The 14,637-nt window shown below is 40.2% G+C and overlaps 2 protein-coding genes and 1 long non-coding RNA gene across 3 annotated transcripts; 1 reads left to right on the top strand and 2 right to left on the bottom strand.

Annotated features, from left to right (window-relative positions):
- Nucleotides 1-3,796: 3,796 nt before the first annotated feature.
- Nucleotides 3,797-5,799, top strand: LOC116924993. The gene is made up of 4 exons (XM_045175387.1): nucleotides 3,797-4,253; nucleotides 4,328-4,788; nucleotides 4,868-5,210; nucleotides 5,282-5,799. Exons 2-4 carry the CDS (start codon nucleotides 4,734-4,736, stop codon nucleotides 5,727-5,729), a joined length of 846 nt encoding a protein of 281 aa, XP_045031322.1. The 5' UTR covers nucleotides 3,797-4,253; nucleotides 4,328-4,733; the 3' UTR covers nucleotides 5,730-5,799.
- A 293-nt stretch (nucleotides 5,800-6,092) lies between these two features.
- LOC123473848 lies at nucleotides 6,093-7,347 on the bottom strand. The gene is made up of 4 exons (XR_006648169.1): nucleotides 7,263-7,347; nucleotides 7,069-7,196; nucleotides 6,901-7,008; nucleotides 6,093-6,814 (listed from the first exon to the last, which is right to left on the bottom strand). It is a non-coding gene; the product is annotated as an uncharacterized LOC123473848 (long non-coding RNA).
- A 626-nt stretch (nucleotides 7,348-7,973) lies between these two features.
- LOC116924449 lies at nucleotides 7,974-13,318 on the bottom strand. Its single transcript, XM_045175088.1, has 5 exons — nucleotides 13,000-13,318; nucleotides 10,059-10,268; nucleotides 9,189-9,993; nucleotides 8,333-8,345; nucleotides 7,974-8,260 (listed from the first exon to the last, which is right to left on the bottom strand). The coding sequence occupies exons 1-5, from the start codon at nucleotides 13,074-13,076 to the stop codon at nucleotides 7,974-7,976; spliced, it is 1,392 nt and encodes a 463-aa protein (XP_045031023.1). The 5' UTR covers nucleotides 13,077-13,318.
- Between the last annotated feature and the right edge of the window lie 1,319 nt (nucleotides 13,319-14,637).

Genomic DNA, 14,637 nt, shown 5'->3' on the forward strand with positions numbered 1-14,637 from the left:
ACTTCGTCAGCCAGGGCAAGGCAGGGCAAAAATTTTAAATTGCTCGAGGGTCGCGGAGCGACCCGATGAGCAATTGTGATTGCATAAGAATTTCAATTGTCTACAAATTGTTCGACATTTAACTGTGTTGACCTTCATTTATTCAGCGTTTCAAAGCAAGGGGGGGGGGTAACCAAAAAACTGACAAGGTGAACCGCCCTCTCGCCTTACTTCAGACCTTTTCGAGCTCTAGTCGTACAATGTCGTCGAGTAGTAGCTCCTCCAGTAGTTCATCTTCCAGTTCAAGTTCGAGTTCGAGTTCGGACACTAGTTCTTCATCTTCAGGCGCTGATAGAGATCAGGACGTCAAGAAATTTACCCTTTCGACAGCAAAATCTACACAGGTAGCTAAATGGGTTGTTTCAAGTTCATTTTCGCAAGAGGTTAAGGCAGCAAGAGAGGCCTTTAAACCCAAATTGAAGAAGAGACCAGATTTTCTAGAAAATCCGGTCTTAGACGAATCGTTGTATTTACGGCTGAAATCGGTGAAACGCTCAAACGCCTCCAAAGCAAACATAGATCAAGCAGAGAAGAGCAGCCGAAGATTATCTTTTAAGATCCTAGATTTAGCCAAACCGCTCCTGTTTTTGTTCAAGAGAGCCAGTGTAAAAAGAAAGTCTCGTGCAGTCGTGCCGACACTAAAGCAATCCGTTCGGCCCTCAAGTTGTGGGGCTCATTGTATGGAGACGTCCTCTACTCTCGCCGTTTGAACATCCTCAACCAGATTTATCCCGAATATGTAAGTTTGCTGGACAACAAGAAACTTCAGAGTAATGGAATAAATTTGTTTGGCGGCAAATTTATGGAGCAACTAGTAGCAGAGGCCAGAGCTCAGTCTACCCTTAGCGAGATTCGCCAAGTAGCCCCACCTTCTCGTCCATTATCGCGAGTGAACGATGGCCCATCTACCAGTACTCAACCACCCTTTGTCGGACGGTATGGAAATTGTTCTCTTGCATTCCCCTTTTCTTTTGGTGGTCAGATCTCCCGATTTTGGCACGTTTGGTCGCAAATAACGAATGACCCTTGGATCTTGCAAACAGTGGCGGAAGGCCTCAGTCTTGAACTTGTGTCTCAACCCTTCCAGTCCGTTATCCCTAAGAATTCAGTGTCAAATCCTACTCAATGGGAGGCTTGTAACAAGGAGATTATTTCTCTGTTAGAGAAGGGCGCGATTGTGGAGACGGGCGAACCCGGCTTTGTTAGTGGCATATTTTTGATTCCGAAGAAAGCGGGGGGATTCCGTCCAATTATAAATTTGAAGGGGTTAAATCAGTTCCTACTTTACCGACATTTCAAGATGGAGGGTATTCAAACGCTTCGTCACATCGTAAAAATGGGGGACTGGCTCCATCCGGTCTGTCCGAGGTTGGAAAACATCCTTTAGTAGTAAAATTGCTAAAGGGAATGTATAACGCACGCCCTCCGCTTCCAAAGTACACCCACACCTGGGATCCAGCAGAAGTTTTAAATTTTTTTGAGACCACTGCGGCCAAGGAGATGTAAACTCTATCTCTAGCGCGCAAACTCGCCACTCTGCTGGCCCTTACAACGTTGCTCCGCTGTGGGGAGCTCGCTTCCATTAGAGCCGATTCAATTCGAGTTTCTCAATTGGAGGTATCATTCATTTTGGGGAAGCCTAGAAAGACTCAACACTCGGGTCCCTTAAAGAGAATTTCAGTTGCGTCCTGGCAGCAAAACGAGATAATATGCCCTGTTGCTTGTATTAAGGCCTACATTGCTAAATCGGCGGACCTTCGCACAGCGGTGAACTTCGCGTTTCTGTTTATTGGTTCAACGCGACCTCACAATCCGGCTTCAAGCTCTACATTGGGTCGTTGGATCAAAGAACAACTTAGAGAGGCGGACGTGGATACCGCTATTTTTTCTGCCCATTCGACAAAATCGGCCGCCGCATCTAAAGCTGTAGTGTCTGGGATTAGCATCTCCACTATCTTAAACAAGGGCGGCCGAGTAACTTTTGCCAAATTTTACCGGCGGGAGACGAGACAACCAGATTCTTTTGGATCGGCGATTCTCGGAGAGGACGACTCTATGTCGGAATAGCAAGGATTTCTTTCTGTACCTTTATTTTTTAGGCTTTAAAGACACAGTTAAATGTCGAATAATTTGTAGACAATTGAAAATTGTTCTAGTGAGCGAAGCTCGCGACGGACAATTGGGATTGTTGACAAACTAACAGTGAAGACATTTAACTGTCTTCAATTCTCACCTACCCAGCCCGTCTGAATCTAATGAATGTCGTTCTGTTCTTAGAGCTCCAGCTGCCTCTCTTAATGGACAGCTTTTTCCAAGAGGTGCTTATCACGGTGAAAGAGGCAGAGGATATTAAAAGAGTTAAAAGAAATGCTTAATGCTCGAAGAAGGTCTGAAGTAAGGCGAGAGGGCGGTTCACCTTGTCAGTTTTTTGGTTACCCCCCCCCTGCTTTGAAACGCTGAATGAATGAAGGTCAACACAGTTAAATGTCTTCACTGTTAATTTGTCAACAATCCCAATTGTCCGTCGCGAGCTTCGCTCGCTAGAACAATTTTCAATTGTCTACAAATTGTTCGACATTTAACTGTGTCTTTAAAGCCTAAAACAAGGGGGTGTTTTCCTATTGGGAAACCGTCTATAACAGTCAGATTCGAGGATAACATCGATCTCGCCACGTTAATAGTGCTGAAAGTTTTTCCGCTTGATGCCAAAAGGGCCAAAAATTCAAGAACATTGTTTAAATCACTTGACATGGGATTAAAATTGAGTCGAATACACCAATTGTTCCAACCGACTCAGGAGGATTGGTATGAAGCCTGTGAAGAGGAACGGAGTCCTCCCAACAAAAGTTGGACCACTTGGTTGGAAAAGCCTTGGCGTTGGTAGCTGTCCCGTACAACCTCCAGGCGGCTAACCAGATTGATTTGGACGCTACTAGAGGGTACGCTTGTCTCTGGGCTGAACTGAGGAGATCCGGTGATTGCGGCAGAACCAGTGGCACGTCGCATGTCATTTCTAGTAGGAGAGGGTACCACGGTTGGCTCGGCCAAATTGGGCACACAAGGAATATTGATACCCGTTCCTTGCGGATCTTGTATAAGCAATCCATTATGAGTGAGAAGGGGGGAATGCATAGCCCTGAAGATTCGACCAGTTCGACGCTAGAGCGTTCACCCGCCAAGCGTTCGGTTGGGGTTTCCAGCTGATGAACTTGTCCAACTGGGCATTCCATGCTGATGTGAATAAGTCTGTTCTCATTGGCCACCTTTTCGCTATTGCTAGAAATAGATGTGGGGACAATTTCCAGTCGCTGGCATCCACTTTCCCCCTGGATTCCTGATCTGCAATGATATTGAGGTAACCCGGCAAATAAATAGCTTGCAAAAGTAGTGATCGTGACTTGCACCAATTCATCATTTCGACGGCGATCCCATTAAGGCTATGTGATCTAGAACTCCCTTTTTTGTTCACGTAGGCCACGGCAGTAGCGTTATCTACAGTGTTCTGTCGAATAAAACTTTCGAATAAAATTTCGAATAGAATAACGCAAAAATTCGGATATTTATTCGTTATTCGTCGAATAAAAATTTTCCTTATTCGTATTCGTTATTCTTATTCGTTGTAATTCTCAAATGTATCAAATCGAATACACTTCGAATATTTTTTTAATGTAGAAATTTTTATTTTGATTGCTGTTTAGTATAAATATTTTCTATTTCTCTCGTTTCTTTATACGTTCCCAAGGGTATCACTATCGTCTCGTCTGCTAACTGCTTTTCATTCAACGTGCGTTGAGTCTTACTCTATACTCTTAGCTAATGACTGTAATGACTAATGAGTAAATTCATATTGAATCATGTCTGAAGAGTATCAATATGATTTGGATGTTGCTCGTAATATCAGCCCAGAACGAAGCCCACAAGAAAGTTCAAATTCTTCTAGTACATCAGATTCAAGTGAAGAAGATGATGTTCTACATAACAAGAAAAGTGATGCTGCTGGCTTTGATTCTAGAAAGACTTGCGATGAAGATGTTGCTGTGGCTGAAGGCAACTATTGGTATACTCGTCCCTACTTTTCATACTTTAATTTTACAGCTGAGCTGATTCAATCGAAGCCTAAGGGTAATGACAACATCACAGGCACATGTAAGAAGTGTGCGAAGGCATGCAGTGGCCAAATTCGATCAACAACCAACTGGATAAGGCACATCAAGGTAATTATTAAATACTAAGTTCGATTTTCTAGTCTTGTATAATATTCCTAATAACATACTTTTGACTATTTCAGAAACACTCAGACTTGTTTATTGATTATAAAAAGCAGAAGAAAGAACAGAAACTTGCCAGAGATAATGAAGCTGTTTCATTAAAGAAAATCGCTGCGAGGAAGAAAAGAATTGTTGTTCGACAATCTAAGCTGAATTTCTTATCATCTAAGGCACCATCCAAACTAACTAAGTTGGAACAAAGCAAAGTTGATGCCCTAATTACAAATTTTATAATAAGTAAAGCTCTTCCACTCAACACTGTTGACGATCCTTCTTTTATTGCCCTTGTCAATGGTCTACAGCCAAGAGCCAATGTCATGGGTACTACAAAATTAAGAACACTGATCAACGAAGAAAAAAAAAAAATTTGAAGAACAACTTCGAAATTCCCTGGCTGTTGTCAAATTTGTGTGTTTCAATGCCGATATGTGGTCAACACCACATCGGTCGTGGATCGCTGAAGTTATCTATGGATATCTTGGTAGGCTGCCTAAATCACTGGAAAATATATTTTTATTCCCTCTTTCAAGAGATTCGACACTTCATTTTACATTTTCTAGACTGCCAATTAAAAACACCATGTGCGACTAGATGGAATTCTGAATTCGACGCTGTCGAATGCATATTGCAGCAAGACCAAGCCCTACTCAAAACAGTCATGAAGAAACTGAAGATCGAGGTCCTCGACGAATCCGATCTCACCCTTTTGAAGGAATACCTGGCTATTATGGGGCCACTGGCGAAATACTTAGATGTGTTGCAATCCGAGAACAACAATTATCTCGGTTGTGTTATACCTTGTCTCCAAAAGATAAAGTCGGGCATGACCGAATGCAAGGATCTTGCTCCAAATGGATATGGAGTTGCAATCTCCCGTGGGCTTCTCGGTCATATTGAAAGACGGTTAGACAGTTCCTTAAATAATTAATAACCAAACTTTCTAATTTAGTGTTTGAATCCATTATCATTGTTAGATTCAAACCACTTGTGGAAAGAGATTCTCTTATGATTGCAACCACGGTCCACCCAAGGTTCAAGTTGAACTGGATAGCCAAAGAAAACGAAATGCTAGCAAGAAAAGTAAGGATACTAATTGAAGCTGGACTTGAAAATCTGGATCTTCACGGAGATACTGCACACTGTGAGAACATGGAAGACCCTTTACAAATGCCTTCAAGAGCAACATCAATAATGAACGAGCTTGATCTTTTCTTGGTTGATAATGATCGAAGCTTAAGTTCCCTAAATAAATATCCCCGTATTAAAGACCTTTTCCTCCGGTATAATACTGGCCTCCCCTCAAGCGCACCAGTCGAACGGTTGTTCAGCGCTGGCCCGTTGGTCTTGACTATTAGAAGAAATCGGTTATCCGACGAGTTGTTTGAAACTCTGCTTATTTTGAAAGTGCACAAAAGGCTGTAAGTGGTATGGCGACCCTTTCTAATACTGTCATTTCTGGATTAGATTCTTTTCAAGGGCAATTTTGCCTTCTTAAGTATTTCATATACTTATGGATCTCACTTAACCAAGTCAAAAGGAGACACAACCAATTGTGTTTTCCCCTTTTAAAAACTGTCTAAATCTTGTCACTCAAACTTGTCTCGTCAAGTCGTCATTCATTAATGTGGTTGAATGTTTAATTTTCCAACTCTGAAGTAATTTTGATTTAATTCAAACATGATTTCATGTTGTTACCCTTAAGTCATTAACCAAGTCAGCAAATGTTTGATTGTGCAACCCGACAACAAATAGTCATGCCATATCAATAAAAATTTGCATTACTAGTTTAAAAGATTTGTTTTTTTCTAAAAGTAAAGACTAATTTGCATTTTTTTTATATATTTCATACGAAAAGTTATTCGTTATTCGAAAATTATTCGCATTCGCGAATAAAACGTCCTATTTATTCGTTATTCGTTATTCGTATTCGTTTTCATGTCTTATTCGTATTCGTTTACTAAACGAATCAAGATTTTCCTTATTCGACAGTACACTGCCTATCTGTTCCTAGAAGCGCCAAACTCAAACGCTATAGTTACGAATGTTCTACTTTCTGTTATGTTATCAGACATTACTCCCTAAATAAGTAGAAGTTCCAGAATAGCTCCTTAAATGGATTTTTGGAGTGTCGACACAGAAAGATTTGGAAGAGCTGAATAATCAAATTTCACTTCTCTCCCGAAATCAACGAGAAGTGATCCACATTATAGACAAACAAGCCACAGTCTTGAATAAATCACTATGGGAAACAAGAACTAACGCAAAATTAATTAGAGAACTACGAGGCCAATACTCCATGCTGAAAAATGTGACCACAAACATAATGGAAAAAATAGCTGACATGGAAGACTTAGAACTGAGTCACTTCGAATACTTTTTCCAACTGGATGAAACGTTTGAAGCAATGAATCAAATCTTGCTGTGGCTACAACAATTTGCTGATAGTCTCGACGTCGGCTTTAGTCTTCTAGCCAACGGGCATTTGGCCCCTCAAATAATCTCTCCAGCTAAATTCAATAAAGTTGTTAAAACAATCATTGGTCAATTACCAAGAGGATGGTCTATTCCAAATGACGAACTTTGTGTCGCTTACCGAGAGTCTACTGTCTCGGTTGCAGCCATGGAAAATTCCTTTCGCCTCTTCATACATGTTCCTATTTTTGACCACGCTCAGCAGTACAAGCTTTTACAGATTATCAACCTACCAGGATCAACAGATAATGGAACACATGGCGTCTTGTTTGGAAATTAACCAGATTACCTTGCTGTGTCAGGAGATCTCGAAACATTTTTGGAACTTTCCAAAGACGACATTAAAGACTGTAGCAAGATAGGACGCCCGCTATGCAAATTCCATACCGGTGTCAGCAAAAGAACTGCTCGAAAATCCTGTGCAATAGCTGTGTTCATGAATGATACACCAAGAATTAACACACAATGCAGAAAGAAATTTACGGAATGGTGCGGTCCTGAAGTCGTTTACATGGGATCCAACCAATGGTTTTATTCAGCAACAAAGCAACACGAAATTGTATTTTCGTGTCCATCTGGTGGTGAGCAGCCAACACTAAGAACAACAACATTACCGCCTGTAGGAATGTTTGAAATATCTTTGGGATGCACTGCTCGTACAGAAGAGTGGGTATTCCCGGCTAGTATGGAAGGTAACATAATGGCACCAAAATTGCAAGCAGTTGTCCTACCAACAGTTGAAATTTTTTCTCAAGATGTCAACATTACTACAAACAAGAAACATACCTTCGTGGAACTTCCGCGAGAAAACACCTCTTCAATAGACATCATTAGTCAACTGCTTCATCGTAATGCTCAAGCCAGCCTTTCAACGGAAATGACCGGAGAGCAAATTCACAATCTCATCACTGAAACGAAAAAACAGAAAGAAACATCTTCTATACGCTACCCTTACGAATTGGTGTCTGCAATCTCACTTATTGCCTTAGGGTTAATTGCCCTAGCATACAAATTGTATACAATCAGTGTACGCTTGGCCGTACATGAGCGATACGAAAACCCTCCCCCTGGAGACCGCGGGAGGGAGGAGCTAGAGATGCAAGAAGCGTAACCATTTTGTCATACTGAAGAAAGAAAAAAGACATTTCCAGTAGAAAAAAAAAGTATTGAAAATCCATAGAAAAATTTACATCGCTATTCATTTAATTGATCTTCAGTGTAATCCAGTAGAGAAGTTAAGCTACGGGAAAACTCCCGTAGCAAATGGAAATCGTTTGGACTGGGAGTCTCCATGTTTAACGATTCCAAAACATCGTTCCACGTCTGACGCGCGGCCAGACGATTGTCCATTTCAGCCTGTGTTACTTCAGTGTAGAAATCAGAACGGTGCGGAGTTGGATGGAAAATGTCCTCATCAGATTCAATCCACCAGAGAAGGCGTGCATGAGTCATACAAAACAACTCGCGATACTTGGCGTAGCCTGCATAAGTAATAGAAGAAAGAGATGCATTTGTTAAAAAGAAAGCAAGGAAATTAAAAAATTACTTGTTACCTGAAATAATAATCTGCAAACCAGACAGTGCTTACGGATGGCGAAAAGCTCAATCGAGCACCAGTCCGTTGAACTTCCGCAAGAATGGTGAAGAAAAACACACGATCACTTAGAAGTAAGCGGCTGTAACAACTACGATGATTGTCGAACGTTGAGTCGACAAAACGCACAAGAGCGCACTCGAAAACGCGAAGACTTTCCACAACGTCAGAGTAGCTAAACATTTTTCTACGGAGGCTGAAAAAACACTATACAAGTATTCTGGAATTGTCATCTTATGTTATACTGTTATCCACTTCTTATTTTTTGATAATGTCTTATCAATGTTTGGTTACGACCTTCGTCATGACCTTGTTTCATCACGCACTATTACCTCTCTTTGGCTATGAAGATGATTCACTTTAGAAAACTCTTCCGATTCTTCTGTTTTTTCCACTTTTTTCCACATTGTTTCGCATTCAATGCTATTTTGTAGTACAGTCGGGTCACCTGTCTTAAAGAAGGGGGACCTGTCGCGGGGGAACAACAGCAGAGGTCCCTATCTGTTCCTAGAAGCGCCAAACTCAAACGCTATAGTTAAGAATGTTCTACTTTCTGTTATGTTATCAGACATTACTCCCTAAATAAGTAGAAGTTACAGAATAGCTTTAGGATGTGCAGCAAAATCTATTAACCTTAGGGAGAGGGCGTAATTTCAAAGCTAGTATAAAACCCACTGTTTTTCTATTATTAGTCGCTCTCTTTTCCCCTAACTAGACGCTTAGTAAAAGTAAGGATTCAATTCATTATTCGTGTAATCATTGTATTCCCTTTTTCTGTGTTAAGAAAATACAAACGTTTTCAAGTCAAGTGTGACAATATTGTGGGTTACCCCTTTAATAAAAAGTTCTACCCCTTGTTCCAGTTTCTTCAATTCGTCTACAATTGGCTTTAAAAGTACATTCATGCCATATCTTTCTACTTGGCAGTTATAGAAAATTGACAGTAATTGAATTTGACTGAATGCTGATCTGTATCGCATTTCAAGATTGCCAATGGTAAAATAAACAAATACTAACTTGTTATTAAAAACTTTGCTCCCAAGAGCGTCGCAGAGCTGAACTTCGTCCAAGTAAAGGTGGATTTGAAGAGCATGTGGATGCTGTTTGAACAGAGGATTTTCTAAAAATGACGTGCCGTCTTCAAAACGAGAAAGAAATCCCGGTAAGGGAATTTTATCAGAGAATACTTGATGGTATACATCATCTTTCTGCAACAGACATTGAATTTGAGAAATCAACGACACCACCACATATTCCTGTTTCTTGAACGTTTGTGGCTGCCTTGTTCGATGCCTCCCATAATCGCTTAGTAGTGCTGGCAGTCTTATTTTGGATGAATTGATCATTCCAAAATATTTGGAATAAAATTGTCGTTGCCTGTACTGGGTGCGTAGACCTTCAAATGGATCAGGTGCAAAGGGGGATCTATATAGTTGTTCCATTTGTTGGATACTCTTGAAGTGTGTGCAGTTTTCCTCCCTCAGTGACGAGATTGTTTTTGACAGCACAGAAATGATTTCCTTGTTCACAAAAGCTGTTGTTGCATCAATCACAGTCTGTAGATCTACTTGATTAAATTTTCTTTTATCAGACAGACAAACGAGATATAATGCTGAGTCACTGTAAAGAAAATTAAATATTTTTTAAAGTTCATGCATATGAAAGATTAAATTAATGATACGTACTAGTTGTGTGGCTTCTGAAGCACTTGTTCGTCTGTTGAAGATATAGATGCTGCATCCAGGTGTGAATTTATACGCTGTATTTCTTCTTGTAACATTACATCTAGTTCTTCTGAATCACTAGGTGCTACACCTTCTGCTTCAATATTTTGTTCAAAGAATCTTGGGTGGTGAGACTGCAAATGTTTTCTTAGTCCATCTTCTGTTCGATATTGTAAGGAACGGTCAGCCGCGTTCCCTACATCCCTTTCTCCTTTCCCACGCTTAAAACCCTTTTCCCCTCTTCCTCCGATAGGTCATCTACCGATGGCTCCGGCCTTCAATCTCCCTTCCACCTGGCCTTCAAACGTGTGAATTCTCCACATAGGTGTTACATTTACACACAAAATATTAATTCCCTTTGCAACACATAACCCTAAGTGACCTTGCTCCTTCGTATAAATGTTGCCGTTTTCCAGATTGTCAGTCAGTCTCTTTTGCAGTCTTCTGCAGTCTTCATCAGCAGTCAGTCTTGTGTCAGTCATGTTCCAGTCGCTTTTCATTCATCTTTGAGTCTCTTTGCAGTCTTCACCAGTAAGTCTCTTTAAAATCGGAATCGTCTTGTTAACTGTTATCTCGGTCTTTGGCAAAAACGTTGTGCAACAATAAACTCATCATCATCACACACAACTATTCCCCATATTCAATATTAAAAGTAAGGAAAAGGAAGAAAAACATTCCCCGTCCTTACATTTGGTGACAGTGAACTTCGTACCCCGAACCCCCGAAAAGATTTTAACCAGTGCCACCGTTAACCTAAAGCAACATTTTAGCGCCATCTATCCGTTACTGAAAAATTAATTCAAAATGCAAAAAACTATCAAGATAAATACGACGATGATTAAGACAGTATGGAGCGAAAAAATTACACGTCAATTGAAGAAATCTGGAAAAAATTTTAGAGACATTTCTACACGTAAGTTTGAAACTCAAGTTTCTACACAAGAACCAGCTATAATCATCAGTGCCAAACAAACGCCAGAAAACACAAGCATAGGCACCAGCGAAGCTTTTTCCATCCCCATTGAACTTCCAACAACGATAGGATATCAATCCCCAAAGGAAGCTTCGACAAAATTGTAGGAAAACGAATCTTTAACAAAATGCGCTACCTTAACGGTTGTTCAAGAAGATTTAACAGCCATCTCTTACTAGGAAAACGAGGATTAAGTCTTCCAGAAGAATATCAAGATAAATAGCCTTTTTTCGTCAACTGAAGAAATTCATACACATTGCCATCGAGAACCGAGCAATATCAAAGATACTACCTATTCACCAACAAATACTACTTTAAAGTGTTCGGCTCTTTGTATTACTAGAACAACCGCTTCATCTGCTGTTAACTTCAGACCATCATGCATCAAAAAGAAGTTCAACAACCTCCTTTCCAACACCCCTATTAAGTCAATTCTACCAAAATATTGGGAGCAATTCAAGAAATTTGAAAAGAACCTTACAGCTTTAAAAGGTCACTACTGTATTCAGCGATTCAGCGATCCATTAAACCACCCAAGGCCCAATGTAAAGATGAAAAATACCACTTATCTCCACCATACCTCTATGCTTATTCCAAATTGAAAATTAAGACGACGTCACCAACCATCTCCAACAGCCGATTCTTGACCAAGTTTTCGCTGTTCTCATCGTACTTCCAAACACAATTTACTATCACCAACATGTTCATCAGCACAAGTGATTCAACAGCCATCAAGGAAAGAAGATTTATCCACGGATATTTGACCCATCACGGAAAGGAGATTCACCCACGGACTATCGATCAATGCATTTACTGTTTCAAATGACTTCGCTGAAAACACCATTCTTTTTCTAATTCCTTTGACTATTTTATTTTTCACAACAACCTTAGCCTCAAAACTAACTTCAAAGGTCGAATATCAAATTGGTTTTCATCGGTGCACACAAAAAAATCAACAAAAATTATATACAATTATCCTCCGCCAGACGGAGCGCATCCCTCATTATCCTTCGACTGCCGCGATGATGTGCTAAGAAATAGACATTGTCCCAGTCGCCATTCTCCCCTTTCTGACAGTCAAGGTGTACTAGGTTTAGACACCCCCTCTCAGCCACAAGAGCTAACGAACTGAAGAAGACGTCTGAATCCGAAGAGACCACGTCAAGTTCAACGCTCATGCATCTACGGACATTTCAGCCCTGGACCTGCCTATGTTACAGACGTTTCTGGCATTACAGATACCGGGTGGATCTCCGCATTCTTGGACCTCTGTATTCTCGCCGCTGCAAAAAACACGTCCCCTCTTCAAAAATAAAAAATAAAAATGTCGCACCTTTGTTTTCCCGATTCAGATTTGACCTTATTTCTTTTATAGATTGCGGGACGCAATCTTTCGGCACGGGATGTTATGTAAGGAACGGTCAGCCGCGTTCCTTACATCCCTTTCTCCTTTCCCACGCTTACAACCCTTTACCCCTCTTCCGCCGATAGGTCATCTACCGATGGCTCCGGCCTTCAATCTCCCTTCCACCTGGCCTTCAAATGTGTGAATTCTCCACATAGGTGTTACATTTACACACAAAATATTAATTCCCTTTGCAACACCTAACCCTAAGTGACCTTGCTCCTTCGTATAAATGTTGCTCCTTTCCAGATTGTCAGTCAGTCTCTTTTGCAGTCTTCTGCAGTCTTCATCAGCAGTCAGTCTTGTGTCAGTCATGTTCCAGTCGCTTTTCATTCATCTTTGAGTCTCTTTGCAGTCTTCACCAGTAAGTCTCTTTAAAATCGGAATAGTCTTGTTAACTGTTATCTCGGTCTTTGGCAAAAACGTTGTGCAACAATAAACTAATCATCATCACAAAACTATTCCCCACATTCAATATTAAAAGTAAGGAAAAGGAAGAAAACCATTCCCCGTCCTTACAATATCTTCTGTCACAACCAGCCAAACAAGGTACATCAAATGTACGATGGCCTCGATGAACTGTCCTATAATGGGACAGCATTTCTATTCTTGTCCGTGTACGTGCATTGCAATTCACGACTTCACATTGGATTCCTAATATGCGAAGAGAAACAAATATACATACTGCAATACTAATCAGAGGCAAACAGTACTACACATTTGAATTCGCGTATTAATATGGTATACCAATATTCTCAACTTGAAAATCCATGATGCAGCAAATCTGGAACTCACGAGTTTAAAGTCAGAACACAAAACACACGAACGATTTTTACAATGTCTAACGCTTAGCTCATTTAAATATAAACAATTAACAGCGCCACTTTTCGGGGTAGCAGCACCATTTATTAGTTCGCGAACCCCATTGTCTGATGCGACAACCCCGTTATCTGGTGTGTAAAACCCACATTGTTTATTGTAAACCCACATCTGTTGTTGTAAAACCACCGTTTTTAGGTAAAACTGCCGATTTTAGTGGGGGTTAACCACCGGAAAAAGTACGTTTTTTAAACAGTGTAGATATTGAAAACATTGACGAATGATGATTTAGAAAATTGTTGTAATGATGTGGGCAAAAATTACAACTGGTTTTTTACATAATTTCCGACTTATACTGTTGTGTAAACTGTTTAAAATCCGCGGTGTGACCCGTAAAAAACCGCGGTTTAAACCAAGGGTACAAACCATCAAACCATGGTGCAATCCGTTCCCAAAAATTAATAAACTGAACCGCACCGGTTTGGCCTTTTGTTTAAAGAAACCGCGCGGTTTGGCCAAAATCGTGCCCGATCGTCGCGGGGTTGAGCCCTAGTCACAAGAGCTCCAATTCAAAATTTTTTCAATTTAATGGTTATTTTGGATGTGTTTGGTGCGAAAATCGTGGAACTCATTAGAACAATACTCATGTCTATGAGTACGGTTCTTTCCCTCTAAGAACTTCAGAAACTGTATCAAGTAATGCTTCTCCAGCAGTAAAGAACCATTATCCTGTAATGGGTCTCAAAGGGTTTTCAATCTTAAGCGAGCTACCAAATTCTGATATTGCGATGGGATTCATATATGATCGTTGTAGATTTGGAAAATTAAAAAAAAACACTCGCTGATTTGTGGTTGGATTCTAAAAATTCGAATGTGACTCGAGCGTTGATCTTGATGTCCAAAGATTGAATGCTAAATTTAATATCATGGTTTCACCATCGAAGTTAACTGTTGACGAAAAGCTGTTGAATTTCATCAAGGTCTCAATATGAAGTCCTCAAAATGGAGAAATATGTTGCTGTTTTATGGTCCTTTTATTTGAACGTTTTTAACGAACGTTTTTGAAACGTTTACTTCCCACTAAATATTATTGACATTTCATGCTGCTGAGCGAATTAATTTATATTTTTCTGGAACTGAAATAACTCATTCTGATGTTTACATAGCTAGACAAAAAATTGACAAATTTGTAAGAAACTTTAAATGTCTAAATGATCTAGAAAATATGTCCTACAATATGCACCAGATTACTCTGCATATTCATTGACATGGAGTGTGATGTCTCATTATGGCCAAAAGCAATCCGAAGTATGCGTTGGTATTCTGGAAGTAACGTCCCATAA

The sequence above is a fragment of the Daphnia magna genome, linkage group LG6 (genome assembly GCF_020631705.1).
Source record: "Daphnia magna isolate NIES linkage group LG6, ASM2063170v1.1, whole genome shotgun sequence".
NCBI classification, from domain to species: domain Eukaryota; kingdom Metazoa; phylum Arthropoda; class Branchiopoda; order Diplostraca; family Daphniidae; genus Daphnia; species Daphnia magna.

Bases quoted from the DNA above. Each gene is read 5' to 3' on its own strand.
- LOC116924993 (XM_045175387.1), top strand. From the start codon at position 4,734: ATGTGGTCAACACCACATCGGTCGTGGATCGCTGAAGTTATCTATGGA. The intron at 4,789-4,867 runs GTAGGCTGCCTA...TACATTTTCTAG, and splicing joins AGTTATCTATGGATATCTTG to ACTGCCAATTAAAAACACCA. The intron at 5,211-5,281 runs GTTAGACAGTTC...TATCATTGTTAG, and splicing joins CTCGGTCATATTGAAAGACG to ATTCAAACCACTTGTGGAAA.
- LOC116924449 (XM_045175088.1), bottom strand. From the start codon at position 13,076: ATGCTGTCCCATTATAGGACAGTTCATCGAGGCCATCGTACATTTGAT. The intron at 10,269-12,999 runs ATATTGTAAGGA...CCGTTCCTTACA, and splicing joins TTGGCTGGTTGTGACAGAAG to ATATCGAACAGAAGATGGAC. The intron at 9,994-10,058 runs GTACGTATCATT...TTTTCTTTACAG, and splicing joins CTTCAGAAGCCACACAACTA to TGACTCAGCATTATATCTCG.